General features: G+C 38.0%; 1 protein-coding gene across 1 annotated transcript in view; it reads right to left on the reverse strand.

The window, feature by feature from the left end:
* Positions 1 to 17,676, reverse strand: part of nr3c2 (nuclear receptor subfamily 3, group C, member 2) — a 173,942-nt gene extending 156,266 nt beyond the window's left edge. Inside the window, exons 1-3 of the mRNA XM_030140900.1 lie at positions 17,325 to 17,676; positions 17,222 to 17,292; positions 13,404 to 15,230 (exon numbers count right to left, since the gene is read on the reverse strand). Coding sequence (XP_029996760.1) covers positions 13,404 to 15,211 — 1,808 coding nt within the window. The 5' untranslated portion in view covers positions 15,212 to 15,230; positions 17,222 to 17,292; positions 17,325 to 17,676. The remainder of the gene's footprint in view (positions 1 to 13,403; positions 15,231 to 17,221; positions 17,293 to 17,324) is intronic.
* Between the last annotated feature and the right edge of the window lie 3,208 nt (positions 17,677 to 20,884).

Raw genomic sequence — 20,884 nt, forward strand, 5'->3', positions numbered from 1 at the left:
AAAAAAACAAGAAGTAAATATTTAAAAAAAAAAAAAAAAATACAAGAAAAACACTATTAAAAGTGGGTTTAGCAAAATATGACCCATTTAACCCTTTCATGCATACTGGTCACTACAGTAGACAGTTCTTCTCCAGCTGTTCTCTTGTATATTCATGGGTTTAGTTGTTTCAGTTCCATATCAGCTGACACAGTGGACGCTTATGCACCATCTCATAAACTGCAATTCATGCCATTACTGTAACTTTGCTGTTCTAGTTTGGTTCTTGAGTGGAAATCAATTATTGTTATTTTCTGCATATTATCTCCATGAAGTGAGAAATAACTAGTATTAGAATATGTTAAAATGTGAGAAAACATCAGATTAGCTGCATTAAATATGATTTCATTTCACTCAACAGTGAAATGAACTCATATTTTCATGTCACTGTTTTCATATTGGGTTTTAAATACATGTTTTTTTGCTTTAAGAATAAAATTCATGGTGTAGCTGAGTGGACATTTTTGTAAATCTAAGAAAAAAAAAAACCCTCAATCTCACTGTTTTTTTTTTCATGCCTAAGGATGAATAAAAACACTCAAAAAAAAAAACAAACAACAAAACTCAACTAAGGTTCTAATATTCACATATGTACCTGTAATTACTGTATTTACTGATACTACTACCATCACCTCCAGACAGTATGACGGTGCATTTTACTCCAAAGTCCAGCTCATGACTCAGGGAGTTTTAGAGACGACTTGTTAGAGACCTTTGAGTCGACTTGCATGCTAGGTAAACAAAGTGCTCGGAACACAAAAAGGTGCCATTCAGCTACAGTATTTCACACAGCGGCATGCTATAAAAATGAGGACAATCATCAATGTACAGAAGCATGCACTATGCTTTGATGCAGCTCTGGTATTTAGTTTCCTCCTCCTTTATGCAGTTTGTTAATGGCCTCGACGACAGAAGGGAATGTCAGCAGTAGGTAATAGACAGTAGATGTAGGGACCTAGTGGAAATCTGGCCTCTCCATCACCACTGTGACTGTGTTTCAGTAAGAAAGTTCAAATGAGGACAAGACAAGCATTCAAATCCCAGAAGCCCCAGCCAGCAGTAACCACACTTTTATTGGGGTGTCAAGTCCGGCCTAGAATGTGTGCTGTTGTTGTTGGCCACGGAGCCGTTTGCTTGTGTATGTGTGTGTTTGTGTGTGTGTTTGTGTGTCTGTGTGCGTGTATGCATGCCTGTGCGTGGGAGAGGCAGAGAGGAGACTTTTAACATGGTTTCTCTTCTGTGCAACAAAAGCATCCGATCGTCACGCCACACAGTATCGCCGTGGTTCTTACATGCACTGTAGGCATTTACTCCTACGCTCCGGTAGCAGAAGTTTATAAAAAAAAAAAAAAAAAAAAATCCATTCATAAAGCTGGGGAAAAACTTTAACTGTGCCCTCATGCCTTTACTTGTTGAAACCTTTAAATATCCAGCGACCCATTTAAAGGATTACGGTTACATTTGGGCCGCATTCAGACTGATATGGCTTCGTTTGTGTTTTAGACGTATGCTACAAAACGTTCCCTTTCAGATAAGTTTAACCCTCCGGTATCCCGTCCACCAAGGCCCTTACTAAGCACCAAGTGTGCGTTTTTAGCACACTTGTGGAATAATGTCAAAAAATTTTTCATACAGTTTGTTTTTAATTCTTTTACACTTTTTTTCTATTTCATCAACTTGAGCCGTAAATAAAAATACCAAATACTCAATAATTGTCACATTTTTTAACCCTTTAAATGTCGTGTTTGTAATGTAAACAAACCATTTTTTGGATGCAAAAAACACACAAAATACATTTTTTCAATATACTACATAAAAAGTGGATCACATATTATTTGATTTTTGCAGCCTGGCATATGTCAATGATTAACTCCAACATCGGTTAATTTGCATTATTATTTTTGGCGCTAGGTCAAGTGTTCAAAAATACTAGCATCTGTCACCAAGTGTGCGTAAAATGCACACCTATAAATCAAACTATTAAATATTACATATTGATTTATTTTTCTGCTCTAATTTGATTTTATTTTTGTGAATCAAGGTAAGCCCTAATCATACATATCAAATAATCATTCATTTTAGATTTTTTTTAACCCTTTAAACGATCTCTTTTCATCATGATGTCGCTACATTAAAAAAAAAAAAACACAAAATTTGTTTTTGTTTTTTTTTCAAAATGCTACAGAAAAATTGGATTACATATTATTTGATTTTTGCAGCCTGGCATATGTCAATGATTAACAGCAACACTAACAACGTTAATAAATTAATTTAGACCCTCACCTCTCAAATAAAGCCCAGATATCAGTAAAAGTATGATTTATGCCTTAATGACTTTCGGATCAAAAACAGTGGTTATAATTGAAGAAATAGTGTATTTTAGGCACACTTGGGAGACAGATGCTAGTCTTGTAATTTTCTTTTGTTTCCAATGTGCAAATCTTAGTTGGTGGCCAGAATTTTAAAGATCATGCACAAATGAACAACTTTTGAATTCTAACCTTATTTAAATTGTGAAAAATAATGTGAAGTTTTTTTTAACACAAAGTGTAAAGTGTGCCTAAAAAGCACACCCGGATACCGGAGGGTTAATACATGCATTCTTCCATTACAACCCAAACCCTAACAGAGAGTTAAATGACTCCATTATGTACTCTAAAAGCTGGTTACTACATGCTCTAGAAAGAAAAAAAAAAAAGAGTATTGTGGTATTTAACAAGGCAGAACTAAATCTGCTGCATAACAATTACTGACATATTATCACCTTATAAAGTCACAGTGGTAAACATGTAAGCTTATAAGACCTTATTTACAAAGCAGCAGACACAGAGCAACATAAGTAATTCTTTGGAGTCTTGTTATTTAAGCGAGCTAACGAATTTAAGTCCAAAACGCTCTCTCTCTTGTAGCTCTGTTCTACTTTCCACCAACTCCTGAAAAAAAATGATCTGGCTCTGTATTGGCCAAGAGCTCCAGTGTGTTCATCCGTAGCTTTTCAATGCGTGGTAGGATGCACAAGCAGTTTTATTAAGTGTTTTCTCCTGCAAAAAAGCAGCAAAAAAAAAAAAAAAAAAAAAATCATGTCTCAAGTAGCCTTTGGAATTCTTTCCTTGCTTAATCAACTCATCATTGGTCAATCTAGCATTCTAATCGCTCTGAACGCACACAGTTGATTTCAATCAATATCATCTCAAGAGCTTGTGGAAATGAATTAGTCTGATTAATTTGCATAACTGTCGTGGCGAGATTGGCAAGCCCCTGTTGACAAAGTTGTTCAACAAGGCTGCCAGCAAGAAAGGATGCAAGCGAGTCTCTTAATGTTGATGTGTTTGCCAGGAAAGTCGAGGAAAAATCTAATAAACTCCACCAGAATATGAGTGTTTCAAAAGAGCATTAATAGCATGACAATAGAAAGAAGTAGCAATCTGAGACTGTCTCTAATGAGTCCAAGATCAACCGTAAATACCATCCCTCCAGACTCAACACTAATACACACTGCTCAGCATTTGGAGATTTTTTTTTTTTTTTTGCCCTTGTTTCATGCAGCAGTTTTAACCCTTTGCATAAAAACTGCAAAAATGTCCAAAAAAATATTTTATCTTTAGTCTACAATGCATCTGAAAAGCTCTTTATCCTTCCAGGGTTCAAAATATACATTCTTAGGCTTAAAAAAATTGCACGTTTGTATGCTTATGTGAGGTTTGTGTTACATCTGGTTCCTTTTGGTAATTTGTCATAATTTTGTTGGTCATCATCATCTTAGTATGATGAAAATCTATGGAGTAAAAATCCAACTGGAAACTACCTACGTTATTGCAGCAAATATAAACATTCCGCAGTAATATTAGTACAGTGCAAATCTACATCAGAGTGATTTAGTCAAATTTATTCAGCTTTTGTTCTTGTCTAGAGCTATGAAGACCGCACTGGTCATGATGAATCAAAGTTTCTAAAGTGTTTCGGGTAAAAATTAAGGCTCATGCTGCGATGTTATTTGGAAATGACATTGCTTTTCTTTTTTGCACCAAGTCTTCGTTTTTTGTGATTTTCTCTTGTTCGTTGCTCATTTTTCAATGTTGTTACCAGCGGCTCACTCCAAACTGATTAAGAACGATTGTGATTGGTGGATGGCTGTGTCAGGTATCCTTGAAATTAGATGAGAACACAGTGAGTTCATTTGCTTCCTACACTGCAGGACCAGTGATGTGACTATTGCGCACACATACATCGCAATGACGATGCTCAAGCGATATATTGTGCAGCTCTACCTAACATCATTAACCAAGCCACTGTTCTGTTCACAGGCAATACTTGTCAATCTGTTAGCCTGTTTGATGCAAAGTGAAGAACCTTTGTTGTCCCCTGATATATCACCGACTGGTAAGGCGAGCCTGTGCCGCGTGGATCCGAGGCTTTTTCGGGAGACAACAGTAGCGCCGTCCATGGTCGTCATGGTGATTAGGTCATTTCCTTTGTCGGAGTAGTGATTAGGTCACTTCCGGTCTTGGGCACGGAGTGCTTTCACATGGCAACGTACCGTACTGGAGTCCACGCAGTCCGTACCCAGGACTACCTTCTCAGTTGGACTCCGGTACAGTACTCGAGCACGAAACATTTGCATTCACATTGATAAAACTAGAAAAGCACTTGGAGAGCGCAGACCTCCACCAAGGCAGACCCCCCCCCCCATCACCACCAAAATATAATATTTTTTTCCTTGTGCCAGTACAAACATTTCCTGAAAATTTCATCAAAATCCATCCGTAACTTTTTGACTTACCTTGCTAACAGGCAAAGAGACAAACAGACCCCCGATGAAAAACATAACCGCCGTCATTCCTTGGCGGAGGTAATTAAGCAGAGTTTGGGGTCCTCAGATATGCATTCGGGTACATTGTACTGAAAGCACGCAAAGCGAATGCTGCTGCTGTAGAGGAGCAAAACAGTAGCAGTTTTAAATTTAGGAATCCATATATAAACATTTGCTGATAAACCAACACTATTTCTCTGCAAATAAATGAGTGTCATGTTATTATTATTGCATAGCTGTTATCATGGATGCTTGAAAGCGAGGTAACTTACAAATGTCATTACTGAACAACCATCTAACTAGACTCCAACCCACTTCACAATCACTTCACATGAGCACCGGCATGTGCAGATCCTTAAACTAATAGACGCAACAAGTGGATTTTCGCCAGTTGGACCAAGTTTGACTACTTGTAAATTCAATCTCTCTCTTGACCCCTCTCAACACAGCCTTCGATAAACCCACACCGATCTGTAATAGTCTCTTCAGATTCTCTATGTAGATTTTTCCTATTAAAGTGTTGCATTACAGTTTTCTTAGGGGATGTTAATCTTCATTATATCAACATGTTCTTTATGCCAAAACACAAAAGTGTAGACAAAATTATTGTGATAAATTAGTTCAACCATTCATCTATTTTGAAGACAGACGAATAGCTGGAGGCAGCAGGGTGGCTCAGGTGCTTCAAGGCTGTCCTTGGGCATTTAAAAACCTTGTCATACTTTAAAAATGCAGCGCTCCCCCATGAGACAGATAGTATCACAGTCTTTTCTATTATTAAACCAATTTACAAGCTAAAAAATCTCAGAGGCTGCTATGGTGGCTGTCTTTATTCATGAGTTGAATATGAAACATGACAAATTTGTGCTTGAAGGACACACTGTTTCACTATTTGTCAGTTAAAATGTGAGCGTGAACTGTGAAATAACACAATATACAGACCCCGATTAAGTTTTCTGTCTGTCTTAACGTGCTCAAAAGAAATTTCTGACATTCAGTACATGGTATACAATTAGCATGCATGTGAAGTGTAACCTACATATAATCCGATAGGTTTGTTAATATCTTACAAGTTTTCAATTACATATACTGAAATGTTTTACTTTTCTCACTTGAATGTCCTCTGAATGATTAAGTAACTATGTTTTCTGTTTGCCATGGCATCATTTTAGTCGTACACAACCAGGAGAACGTACAGAGCATGCACAACTTTCAGTTCTCATTCAGTTAATTCATTAAAGGTATCCTCTGTGCTGTATTTTTAGATTTGGATGCACACATGAATCGGTGCATATGCTGACAGTATTCAGTGCAATTCATAAAATGGCAAGAGAACCAAATTTATTATGTTTGTCTTACAGTCTCTTGCTGAACCATCACTATATTAACTCTCATATATCCTGCTTAAGAGTGCATGAAATGGATCATGCTCAATGACTGTCGAGCCTACACTTAAGCTCCCAGTGAAACGGAAGTTACAGCGTCTTAATCCCCCCGTTATGTGGCGTATTTCCGAGAGAAATGGAATCCGGTGACGGTGTTTTGTTACGGGACGGATTTAAATCAGATTCTTCAGATGTGATTGGATCAATCAAAATTGGGCGTGACTTAGCAGACTGTACGCTTCGGTCTCGCTCAGGCCTAGGATAAGAATTAAATGAATAAAAATTAGATGTTAAACACATTCTTTTGAAACATTTTTGCAGCTGAATTCTAATCACACGTCATGACCACCTGCCGTGGTTCTGCTTTGTGTGCTAGCATGGCAAACACTATCCATGAACCCATAAGCAGTGGTTTATGGTGGCCAACTTGGCTAATCACATGAAATTACAAATGAATAGACTTGTATATGTACTGTGTAGCTAAACATGAGGTATGAGAAATACTTCTGGGTTTTACAGGAAGGGAAAAGTGGGATCTAAGTCCTGGTCCTGTACCTATTTTCCTGTATATGGACAAGTTCATTTGGATTTATAGAATGAATATGAATATCAATTCTCAATTTTACGACGGAATTGTACCAAAATTCATGAATCACGTTTGTTTTGTTTTTTTTGTTTTTTTTACAGAAACCAAAACATTTCTTTTTATGTACTATATGGACAAAAGTATTGGGAATTTTTGAATTCAGGTGTTTTATTGCCAGCAGAAGTCTGGGCAACAAGACAATAATGACAAATGTCATAATGAAGTTTTATAATGTAATTAATATCATTGCAATAAATGCATTTTTTTTTATTTTGTCTTAAGGGTTAATTTTATCATCTACTCATACAACATGTTTCAGAGCTTGTTTTTACTTAGTTTAACTCAATTTTGATTGATTTGATTGATATTATACACACTATTTTTTTTGTTTTTAATTATTGCAATTACTAAATGTTCATCCTCTATATTTTAAAAATATTTGTCCCTTTCTGACCCTAAATAATCACTTCAACTCACAAGTAACCATCTGGCTTCTTGACCTTGCACATTATATGACATTAATTATGCAACTACTGACAAAAACATCATCAACAATTTTTTTTTTTGTGTGTGACAGTTAGTTGTGGAAAACCGCAGTATTTTTTTTTTATATTTCCAAATGTTACAAGATTTTTTTTTCCTTTAATTTTTTAATTTACTTCATTCACTTTGTAAAATAAAATACTTGGACTGTGTCTGTATGCTGTGATTCATAACATTTAATTAAATAAAAGATGGAATATCAGCATCTTCTGTTACATATTTGACATTGATCAGGCTCAAAACTGGAAGAAAGGATGTCATATTATTGTTATTGATAAAACTGGAAACATTTTCTCACATTTGTGGCCTCAACACCCAGCTCTAAGGACACAGGATTCATTTTTAGTGATATAGTTGCACAAAAGAGTCAGCTAAAGGTTTTGTATTTTTGCATTTTCTAACGCTATATGACATTCATTCAGTCTTTCAGTGACACTAATGATCCAACAGAAACCACAAACCTGTATCTTTGCATTGATCATAATGCTGGGCTATATTTGGAATTAAAGGAGTGATATTTTGCTTTTTTTTTTAAATGGAATTATGCATTTTAAAACATTTCTCTGTGGTCTACATAAACTGTAAATGCTATGCTTGGGTCTGAATTCTTCATTAATTCAACTCCACGGGTCCATCTTCAACCCTATTTCTGAGTAATGACACCAGAAAGGTGGTTTTGAGTGCTGGCCCTTTAAATGCACAAGAGCCACTTCAGGCCCCACCCCCTCCAGGTTGTTGGCTGTGCTGCTCTTTCTTGTTCAACCAGCAGTTGAACATTTTAGGTAAGTGGCTCGAAGTTTGGACATATTTTCAGTTTTTACTACAACCACTGCTGCTGACAATTACTGTATGTCGTATTCGGAGAAATGTTCGTTGGAAGTCTTGACCTTATATGTACAAATGTCATCACATAACTAGTTATAAAATGTAATAAATTAAGCAGGAATTAAAATGGGTTATAGAAATCCATTTGAATTTTGCCAAAATACAAATAAAATAGCTTTGCAGCACATGGAGGGTTCAAATTCCAACTTTTTGAACTATTAGGGTCCAACTACACAACTAAATATACCAAAGACTAATTAAAGTAATTAAAGTAAAGCAAAATATGACCCCTTTAAGATTATTAATCAAGATTTTGCTTTCTGAAAATTAGAGCTGCACAATATATCGTTTGAGCATCATCATTGCAATGTACGTGTACGCAATAGTCACTTCGCAGGTCCTGCAGTGTAGGAGGAAAATGAACTCAACATGTTCAACTTGGGTACATGACACACACTATGCACAGTGATCCACCAATCACAATCATTCTTAATCAGTTTGCCAAAGCAGACCACACCCCTGCAAATGGAGTGAGTCGCTGGTAACAACATTGAAAAATGAGCAACGAACAAGAGAAAATCACCTAAAACAAAGACTTGGTGCCAAAAAGAAAAGCAACGTCATTTATCTGGAATACATTATGTTCATTTTTGTCATTTTCTTACATTAAATTAGCAATTCTTTGTAACAAAATTAGAGATGCATGTCGGCAAGGTAAAACACTCACCCTTACTAATTTTGTCACAAAGAAGAATTGCTCATTTAAGTTATCTGGAATTATTTCAGCTACAAGGATGATATTGAAACACGTGTTCTGTGGCGATGGTGCCTTAATGCACCTGTCGCCACGACGAGAGGAAACACAACTAATTTGTTCGACCATTTATGTCGGCACCACACAGTTATTATATCCTCCTGAGTATTTTTTCATATCGCAGGGTTAAAAAAAAATCTCAATATCAGTTTTTTTCCAATATTGTGCAGCCCAACTGCAAATTGTGAAAAATGCCAGAATCGCAAAAATCAAGATTATCCCTTTTCTTCTTCAATAAAAATTCGCAAGACAACCTGTTTAATTCTTACAAAGTCTTCAGTTCATGATGCCAGAAAACCATTAATTAAAATCATAAATTGTCCATATCATTGAGGAAAAAAAAAAAGATTATTAATTTTTTTTTTTTTTTGCCATATCACCCAGCCCTAAATATGCTTTCGATGATATTTACTTCAACTGATCATATTCAGTTTTTATTATTTTTTATTTTATTTATTTATTTTTATTATTTATTTATTTTTTATTTTATTTATTTTATTTTATTGTTTTTATTATTTTTTTATTATTTATTTTTATTTATTTATTTATTTATTTATTTATTTATTATTTGTTTTTAGTATTCTATTCAGTTACTACTGTATAAAATATCTGACAACACACACAGGAATGCATATAATTGGCACACTTGTAAGCAACATAATCATTGTCTCCTAAGCCATTCCCCAACACCTTCACCTGTAACATCCTTTTCACAACTCAAATAAGCAGCTGCCTGCATTATAGAAAGGAACCCATAATGCACTGGGAGCCCCTATGCATGCCTGGTGTTGGGGCTTAATTGGATATTAGTATCCAGCAGTGTCTGAATTAATCAAATCATTTCAATCCATTAATTTAGTGGAGGAACATACAATTAAAGTCTTATTAGTGTGCTCTCAGGAGTATGTCTTTTCATCCCTCTGCAGAACATTGTGAGTTGGCCAGAGTCCAGTGAAAAGCATTCTCCCCCACTTAAATCTGAAGCTTCCTCATGATGGCCACTCTGTCGATGCACAGGCACTAGCAGGCTACAAGCGTAAAGCACCGAAAATGTAAAGTACTGCTTTTTTTCCCCATGGCTAAGCAAGAGGCTGCAAATTTTATGAGCGTGCATTGTCTGCTGCTATTTCACGTTATTACCGCTGTCAGATTATGAAATTATTAGGTCAAAGGGCTGCAAGGTTTAAGAGAAATTACACTTGGTTACTGAAAAATGCAGCATAAAAATGGCCTAAATAGGGTGAAAGAGATTTGGAGATTTAGGCAGCAAGCAAATGTAATCCAGCACACTAATGTAGGTCATGTTATGGTAATTTTCATACTGAATGCAGCTTTCTTTAGGAAAATAAATTCAAAATGCAACTTTACGGCCACCTGATGTGTCTTAGGCATTAAGTGTAAATTACACAACCCAGAAATCCTATAAATTTGGTTAGGGTGACTTTTTATTTCCCCCTCCTCCTCTCTCATGAATTGGAGGTAAAACATTTTTGCACAAAGTAATCCAGACTGCTTAGATGAGCAGCCATTTTTAATTAAAACCATTTACAGAGGAAACCAAAGTGAGAAAAAAAGAGCCAAGGGATTTTACACTCTGTCATCCAAGGCTTCAGCGGATCAAAGAGTTTTAGTTGTGCTTTTTAATGGTTACGTAACATTTTTTGCCTATGAAATATTGGGCTCCGGCACCATGTAGACAGTCCAGAGCTCAACAGTACCACAGATTTCCTGCAGTGCACTTTCCGATTTCAGGCAGGATACAATAAGCCTGTGTTTATATCTAAGTATAGCTGTCAATCAATACAATACTACTGCTGTAATAGTACACTGTAAGTAGACAGCGACGTCTAAAAAAATATGACATTCCTGAATTCGACTGAAGACGTAACCTATGTATGCATGTATACCTGTGTGTATATATGCATTAATTGTATGTAGGTCTGTATATGTGTGTTTGTGTGACTGTTACCCTGCCAGGCTTGGCTCGCTGCCATGTGGCCCACCTCTTACTGTCATCCTGTCTGACATTAGGACTAAGCTGGATCTCATTAGGACGAAGGTGGCAGTGATCCCGTCAACATCGCTTTGGCTCCTGCCATATGGGTCGCCTCCAAGGTAACGCACTGTATCAATCTCCTCAGAGCTGCAAGCCTTGTTATAGTACACGCACACACAATGTATCTGTCCTCTTGACTTGTGTCTACTGTACGTATTACTAGGCTGAATAAATATGTCAAACAGTGGAGGTATATTTATAACAAATGACTGACGATAAGATCATCTATAGGTGACATAAAGACAGATACATATATGTACAGAACATACGGTAAAGTAATAACCACATTTTGTAGGAATTTCTAAATGATAAATACAACAGATGACGCTAATAAAGCATTTTACAACCTCCTAGTATTAGCTCTGACAGTAGCCTAATATTCAACTTTTCTATTGTAATTACTGTCTGAAATATACAATACTAGTATATAGCAGGCTATATGTAAATGCTACAATACTAGCTCAAAAAGCACAAATCGTTCCCAACTACATTTTTTTCATCTGATAATCAGTTCCAAATACATTGATTAATAACACTTAGTCTGACGTTGAAAAATCTAGATCTATTTCGATGGGTATTTGCTAGTTTTATGCAGTTTATAATATAGTCAAACATACTTTATTTCCAACAGCGCCTGTTAATCAGCTCTTCTCCCTCCAAACTATCATTATTAGCCTATATCAGCACTATTGTCTGAACTATGAAATTCATAAAGCTATTAAGAAATTCCTTTAAATTATTTTAGCCATGAGCTTTTTTACTCTTTATTATATCAGTAATTTCATGTGGCCAAAGATAATATGGATGAAGTAATTTTCAAAATTTCATCATCAGCAATGTTTTGCAATATGTGCGCAAGCAACAGTGAATTGTAATCACCTCACACAGTGAACAATAACACAATGATGAAGCATCATAATAAACTGATTTTGTCCCCATTTCCTTCCATTATAGAGAAAACACAGCTTGCCCTAATCCATACTTTTCTGTGCAGCCTGAATGACAACAGCTGAACTGAGCAAAATTAAGCTCAACATGGAAGATCAATCACTGACATTTGCAAAGTCGGATTTCTACAAACTGAATAAGCAAAACTTTTGATCTAATAAATGTCCATTTTGAGATTCTGTGTAGCATCAGTGGTTAAGTTCAGTCTGGATTTGTCGTGGAGAAGTCAAGCCCAAACATTGTGGAGCAATGCACAATGACATCCCAGCGGCAACTTAAATCTCTTCCAGCCAGTGTCTGACTCTTATCTATGCTATTTAAGTAAGCAGGAAGTCATTTATGACTTTGTTTAGTGCTTTTTGCAGCAGCTCATAAAAGTTGTGAGCCCATGCATAAAAAAGCATGATAAGACTGTATTTTATAACCCAACACCAAGACACAGTCATCACTATTTAAATATAATAATCATATCGCACATGAATTCCACTGGATTGTATGATTATCTATAATTAACTGGAACCAAACAGCAGCACATTTAATAGTAGTGAGAGAAATAAACATACCTGTAATTCATGGTCTACGTTATGACATTGATATTCCCTATGATTAATACCGATCATGATAATTCCCTTCTTTCAAGTTCATGGATCTAGGACAGCAGAATTCATTGTAAACACAACAACTGTGTCAAAGTTGTACTTTGCCAGATTGGCCGCTTGTATAGATTTTTTTCCCTTTGACCTGTTTGTTTTGTTTCAACCCCCTTCCCTAGAAAAGCCACTGTTTATTTCGTCAGTTTGGCAACAAAAGCATGTGATCAATCATTCATAACCTATGATGTTGCCAAATGCCTGCAGCCTCTAAAAACAGATATTTGCATTACACAAGACCTTATACACAAGACTTAGCTGGACCCCCCTGATAACACACCAAATAAATTTGTTGCGGTACACACACACACACACACGCACACACACAGACCCCTGATAAGAACTAAACTTTGCCTCTGTGTTACTGTAGACCACAGGGCAGTACTAGAAAAGATAATGTTGTGATCACATGCTACTATAACAATGACCTGGACCCCGTCCTTTTAATTCCTGTTCTCCCAGCCAGCATCCCGCTGCCTTTCCCAAGCCCTGCTCCTGTTATTATTTTGCACTTCTCAAAGCAAACGCCCTAAATCCCTCGGGCAATGTGAGCCTGACTGAAGCAAACCGGTCCTCCATCTATCTAATTCTCTAGAGAAATACACCATTATGCAGGTATTCTGACTAAAAACCCCATTATATTGAAAAATGAAAAGTGCTCCTTTCCGAAACAGAAAACTGGGATATGCATCACCAGTCAGAACACACATGTTATTCAGCCTGATGTTCTACACTTAGTGTCCTTACCTGGTCATGCTGTCCGTGATGCAGTTCTGACCCGGGTAACCCTCACCTCTGGCTGACAGTGACCCCTGTGACATGCCTGGCCGAGTTTTCCACGACTCCATTAACGCTGTCACAGGAGAAATTAGATTCAACAAAGGGTTGGATTGGTCCCTCACATCATGCCGCGTGAAAGACATTGTTCCTTGCGCTCCAATCTGGTAATGGAATGAGTGTCCACCGGAATTAACTCCAACAATGGCCGATGTGGGCATGCTGTTATTCTCTTGGTAATAGCTGCCATCATTGGACTCCTGCTTAACCCCTTTGGACAGGACATTGTTGGAGAACACATCGGACTCATAGTTCCCATTCATGGAGGAGACAGGGGGTCCTAAGATTCCAGAAAGACTGTATTCATCAATGTTATTCCTTAGGGACAAATAGGTGGTCTCAGATGCAGGAAAGAGACCAAGAGATGGTGACTGTTCACCGTAGGGCTGTTGATTCATACATCCCTCATTTTTGTTTGGCTCACTCTTAATCTGTGTGATAAAGGGTGTGCTACTTGTGTTACACTTGGAGCTTCCTAGACACATGCTCCTGAAGTCAGTTCCCGGCTCGTTCTTAATGTACTTAACCATGCCCATCTGGTCTAAGCCGACGTTGAATACTTCACCGTCAACCATCTCTACTTTTGGAAACTCAAAGTTCTTGAAGTCAAGGTCTCTAGTTAGACCTGCTGCTTCTGGACTGTTGGTGTCATTCTGCACCAAACCCAGTCCACCAACCGGACTTGACACAGGAAAGCCACCAGAGGAGGGGTTCTGGGGGCTGCTGACAGCCATGGTGCCCCCTGTGGCCGGACTGGAGATTGGGTGCCTTACTGTGTTGCCGTTGTTGCCAGTGCTGGTGCAACTGCCACCTGTGGGGCTGGAGACAGATGACCTAATGTTACACGTAGTGCTGCAGGACGGAGGTGATCTCACGCTGCCCATACTCTGAGGGCTGGACATGGGGGACCTCATCACGTTGAGTGGGCTGGTTAGTGGCGGAGAGCCCACGGTGCTGGACTCTACAGGGCTACATGTGGCTGAATTCCTGCGTTTGATGTTGGCCCCAGTTTGAGCACACGATGTCTGGCTGACAGGACTACTGACTGATGAACACGGTGGTCCGAAACATGTGGGGGGACTTGTGGTAGATGACACCATGTTGTTGCTGCCACCTGGACTGGAGATGGAGCTGGAGGTCTGCGGACTGCAGGACAGGGACGAGGCCAGCATGGACGCTGAACTAACTGGAGTCCCAGCGGTGCATTCTCTGGGGGTGGTGCTGGGCTGCTGGAAGCCAAATGGCTTTAACTTAGAGCTTTTTGTGGAACCACACTGGTTCTCTTCTAGAGTACGTCCACACACCGGATACATTTTCCCAGGGCTGGTACTACTCCCATGCTGGTTAAAAGCAAAATCTGCCTCCCTGGCAGCATTCATATAAAGGCCCATGGACTCAGCCACAGTCTTGGAAAGCTCCTTAGAGTCCATTTCCTGCTTATGACCATGAAGAGAGTTGTTGAAGTGTGGGAGAACAAATGGCTGGTTCTGGCCGAGCCGATGCATTGGCTGCTCCTGCTTCTTTACATTGTTGCCTTTGCCATCAGGAGCTGGGCTTCCAGCAGGGCAGCTGACGTTGACAATGTCCATCAGGATGTCCCCGCCACTCAGACTGGAATCCTCTGTACTGCAGCTGTACTCCATGGTACTAGGAACCTGAGACCATTTGTTCTCTGTATCACTTCCGTCAAATAAACTTTGGTATCTTTTGGTCTCCATCGCTGGTTCATTGATTCATCTAATAAATGATGCAACAAGGAAAAAGAAATAAATTAGGAATGATCACAGTCTAATCATCCTAGACAAGAAAAATAAAGACGCACAAAAATGTCGGAATTATATTGTGATTACTTTAACAGATATCATGACCGTAATATGAGTCACAATTTTAACAGAGAAGGATCTTTGTCGTGTTTGATCATATGAGTTTTGATAGAGTCTGAGCCAATCGAGTATATTCTCCTACGTCTGGAGGATATGATTTGTAGATTGGGACATCTCTGCAGCTTCATTTATAATGGTGTGCTGCGACACATTTTCTCTTTACCAATCACCTGCCATACTGCACTTAGGGGATATTCCCACCCCCTCACTAAAATAACCAAGATGCAGCATCCTGCTTTTTTTTTTTTTTTTTTTTTTTTTTTTTACCTGTCAAACTCTGAATGAACTCAGTCCACTTGATAAAATTAAAGCAGTGATTATTCATTCAATTAAATATACAGTTATAAAAAAAAACTCTATGAAAAGTTGTTTTAGGGAGAAAAGGAAGACACCTGGAAATGAACTAAACAGAATTAAATTTAATATGCATCTAATATTGTTGCCAAAAGCATTGCAGGTGTTTGAGCGTTATTTTTGGCAGAGATCCACAGGTCTCATTTGGGACTAAATTATACATTCAAAATATGCAAATCAACCTTAAATGTGGAGTGTAAATATAGTCTTTGGTTGGTGTCAGATAGATGCTGAAGCTGTGAGTTATTATTCACTGACTTAAAACCTAATAAATCTTAATTTGATTGAATATTGTTTTAATTTAAAGCTTAAGGGGAAGAGAAAAAAAAAAAAAAACAGTTAAATGTGAAGAGATCCATACCATATCTGCACTACTGGGGATACACAGGAGAGTCAGAGAAGTTGAGGAGCCCGGATTGAAAGGGTTAATGAATGTACGTGACGTCGTCTGGGCTTTTCGTTTAACTTCCCACCCCTGCTGCACAGCTATTGGACAACACCGACAGAACTCCACCAGCTCCATCTGGCCTTTCATGGATTGGTCGGACAGCTGTCGCTCAATAGTTATTGCTCTTGCAGCCTTAACATGGCTGCGACATAACTTGAAATGTTGTTTTAACGGCCGGAGCTGCGCTGTCATGTGCAAAAGCAAACAAATCTGCAACCACAACCTGACACTTAAGATACTTAAGTCTGACACAGATGCATTTATGTGAGGGGGATGTTTCTGGATTTATTCTGCAAAATACGAAGGGAATATACATCATGCCTGTACTTAAGTTATTTAGGATACCTGCAACATATGCCATGCATTTTATTTTATTTATTTATATTTATTTTATTTTTTTTTTAAATCCAGATCACTAAAAAGAAACAAAGCATCAGATGGATGTCCGTGTGGTGAATCTGTCTCATGATGTCTCTATTGCTGTGATTGTCCTGCCTCTGTTGGACATGCAACTCTTTGCATATCTCTCCATTTTGCGAGTGCGCAGAAACCGACTATTTGTACAATATTACTTTTTGCAGCTTTTTTTTTTTTTTTTTTTTTTTTTTTGAGCACGTTGAGTGGGATTTATAGTTGATTTATAGTTGAAATAAAAATATAATACAGTACAGATTAATAAGAAAACACATCATTTGGGTTATATTTTTAAAAAATAAATTGCAGCTCTGGATTTTTCTCAGCATCTCTAAGAAGCAGGTGTGCGCAGAAATATGATTTTTTTTTTTTTTTTTTTTTTGTGTGTGTGGAAGTTGCCGTCGCTAGTTTTGTTTAGAGATGCATTGATCAACTTCTGGATGAGTTGAGTCAGGGAGCAGACACAAGGCGAAAGTTATTTAATTTGTCTCACAGCAAAAACGAACCGGGGATGTTAAGTGTGCCAGTGATCCGCCGCAACCACCGAGAGTTTGTTTTGGAAATGAGCGCAAGAGCTAGCGCGCAATTAAAATGTGCGGTCAAACAGTGAGTCGCGTCCTTTTCCTTACCTTAATTACGACATTCAGAGTTGTCAGGTGGCGGTTGTTGCTGGGCAGCGATAATCCAGAGGACAAAAAAAAAAAAAAAAAAGAAAAAAAAAAAAAAAAGAAAGACACGCAAAGCAAAGTCAATAAATATCAACAAATGTCTGTCAATCTACTCTTCGCAGTTCATAGTTTGCAGTTTGACAGGTCGACACACACTGAAGTCTACTGCGTATTCTCACTCTTGTAGTAATCCTCCACAGCGCACACAGCCGCTGCCGCTGACAGGACGCACTACAGCCACGGGTCGGACCACAGCGGCGGATCCGCTCACATTCTGACCGCAATTTGACACATTACCGAGAGCGGGCCCTAGATTTAAAAAAAAAAGAGTAATAAAAACAAACGGAGTCGGACTTGTAGTCAGAGCAACGTCATTCTGTGCACATGGACCCTCCTACTGCAACGAGTGCAACACAAACTCAGAGGAGGAGGAGGAGGAAGAGGAGGAGGAGGAGGAGGGGGAGGGGGGAGGGGAGGGGCTACGTGCGCAGGTAGACAACGGAGCCGTCTGGAACTAGGGCACCATATATGAGCACTGTTGACCCTTTTTTGCTCATTTTGTCATAATTCGGATGAAACATTAATTCATTTGTTTTGGGAATGTTCCTTTTGTCTTTTTTTCATTTTTTTTTATTTTATTTTATTTTATTTTATTTTGGTGTGATATCAATCTTTTTTTAAATACAAGATTTGCCTGTTCGGAAATTGTTTATTCTTAACCCTTTCATGCATGAATTATCAGAACCTTAATCAAGATTTTTTTTTTTTTTTCCTGAGTGTTTTTATTCCTCTTTAGGCATGAAAAAAAATAATGTGATTGGTGTTTTTTTTTTTTATTTTATTTTATTTTATTTTATTTTTTTTAAATCAGCCTGTTTTTCATGGAGTTACAAAAATGTCCACTCAGCTACACCATGAATTTTATTCTTGAAGCAAAGAAACGTGTATTTAAAACCCAATATCATCAAGTGATATGAAAACAGTGAAATGAAACCATGTTTAATGCAGCTAATTTGATGTTTTCTCCCATTTTAACATATTCTAATACTAGTTATTACTCACTTCATGGAGATAATATGCAAAAAAAAAAAATTAACAATTGATTTCCACTCAAGAACCAATCAAGAACAGCAAAGTTACAATAATGGTATGAATTGCAGTTTATGAGATGATGCGTAAGTGTCCACTGTGTTGGTTGATATGAAACTAAAACAACAAAACCCATGAATATACAAGAGAACAGCTGTAGAGTAACTGTCCACTGGAGTGACCACTATGCATGAAAGGGTTAATCTCATTTCCTTATTAGCTAAATTTCATATACATACAAGTAAATTTGCCAGTCAGAAACGCAGCTTTGTGGTCTTTAAATCTTATTTGAAATCCTGTCTAGACACACTTAACTTTTGCACTAACCCTAAAGCTGTGAAGACTAAAGCCTTATGTGAAGAATTTAAGTTGCAATTTTTTTTTCTCTCTTCTTCTTTATTCCTTTACTTTTATTTTATCTAATTTACTTTCCTATTCATGTAATTGTATTTAATTTCTTCCTGCCTCACCTCGAGCATTATGTTTTGTTTTTCTCCATGCCATGTTCTGGTATATGTGTATACAGTATTTTGTAAATAAAGTATGAAAAAAAAAAAAAATCTGTGCACTGTTATTGGACATGAACACTCACCTGCACAAGAGGGCTTTTGTTTTTCTTTTTTTAATCAAAACCTCCTTTTATAAGTTTATTCACACTGTCTGTCCTCCTCTTTTATCCCACTCTTGCTTCATGTTTAGTTTTATTTCACTTTTAGAAACGCGTCTCCATCCACTCCAAAGTAGAAAGAAAGCAGGGGCTGTGTTTGACTGTGAACTCACATAATAGACTGCAAATACTGAGTGAATGAAGACTTTTTTTTTTTAATTTTTTTTTTATGTGAGTCAGATCGAGTTGGGATGTCGCCCTGAAACACCATAACATCTGCCTCCACTAGGTGGAGCAATATTTCTATTGCTGTTCACAAAGCCTATTGAGTGGTCAAGGAGTCAGTACTTTATTTCACCTGCATGCTATGGCAGAACTCTTCTCTTTGTCCCTAAAATGTATTTGCAATGCAGCTTTCCTGGGACTGCGTGCAGTGTTTTTCCAAGTAATCCAAGAATGCACAAAAGCAGACAGTAGGATATGATGTGCATGTCGTTATAATAAACAAACAGACATATAAGAACAGCCATACTGTCATTTAGATGAGACGAAAACAGTACACTCCACTCATGAGAAAGTACAAGGTTGGTGTTTGTCTTTGTTCGAGGCTGTCATTCAGATTAAACAGTTATTTACATTTTCCTGCCACTGGCATTGATGTGAATGTAGACTTTGGTTTTACTCCAGAAACATCCAATAATCAGTTTAATCTCTGGGGTTGTCACTCAGTCGAGTCATTACTTAGTGTTTCACATGACTGCCTAAAGTGTGCATGGGTGCTGTAGGGTGTAGTCTGTGAAAGTGCTGCTCTATAGTTGGAATGTTTTTGTGAGTGTTCTCCAAACTGGTCTGTGGCCATTACCCCAGCAAGACTGCAACCGTTCGATTAGTCAAAGCCGTCCGAGCAGCAGCAGCAGCACTGCCCACCTCCCTGATCTGCCTTTTAATCACCCATAAATGGGGACCTGCTTCAGAAAAAGCAACAAAATTGAGATATAACCAACATTTCTCTCTCCCATTCATGTAGCTCCCACTTGTCTGGTACACATAATGGGTGCCAGTCAAACACATCATGAGCAAATCTAATTTAACTGTGCATCACAGATTTTTCCACAATGGCAGTCATAAGAAATTCCAGACTGACAGCAGAGCACGGCTGATATGAAATCAGTTATAATTGCCTCTCTTATTGGTTGAAATTGAAGGTAGCTCCATTGAATTTTCCTGAGCTTTTTAAATACCGTCATTTTAGTCAAATCAATGATAATAACTGTAGCTTGAACACACTGTACATACATGGGAGCCAGAAATAACCATCTTCAGAGAGGGGAAAAGAGGGAAATCCTTTTGGATGAGTGATTGCTGTGATTGGGAGCAGGCTTCCACTCCAGTTTAGACACATAGCAGACATCTCCAGTAGCAGAAAGGGCCAAAGGCATAACGGAGAGGTGCATGTTGCGCCTCCTGGGGACAGGTGAACTGGAGCGTGATAACTCTGAAACAAAACACTAGTCAACTCAGCAGAAGACCCTATCCCTGTGTGTGTGGTAATTACAGCGGTAGTCTTAATCAGGGAAGTAGTCTGTCGCCACCATCTTCATTCACATTTACAGTACTGTTGTTGCTACACATTATTCAGCTGCTTATTTTTATTTGTCACAGTGGTGGACAAAAAAATGGAATTGTACATTTTCCTCAATAGGCTGAGAACAGATGCAATGGATGGCAGATTTACAGATCCAAGGCTTGATACGAGAGCAAAGCTTACATCCCAAACCTTGGAGGTTTTTGATCCAGGCTTTAAGAACAGTGTGTTTGGTTTGATTCTCAGCGTCTAATGGTTAGTAATGTCCAGTGGTGTGGTTGCACATTGAACCACATTGCCTCACCTTCCCTTACACCAGTGGTTCCCAACCTTTTTTGGCTCG

The sequence above is a fragment of the Sphaeramia orbicularis genome, chromosome 1 (genome assembly GCF_902148855.1).
Source record: "Sphaeramia orbicularis chromosome 1, fSphaOr1.1, whole genome shotgun sequence".
Lineage (NCBI taxonomy): Eukaryota > Metazoa > Chordata > Actinopteri > Kurtiformes > Apogonidae > Sphaeramia > Sphaeramia orbicularis.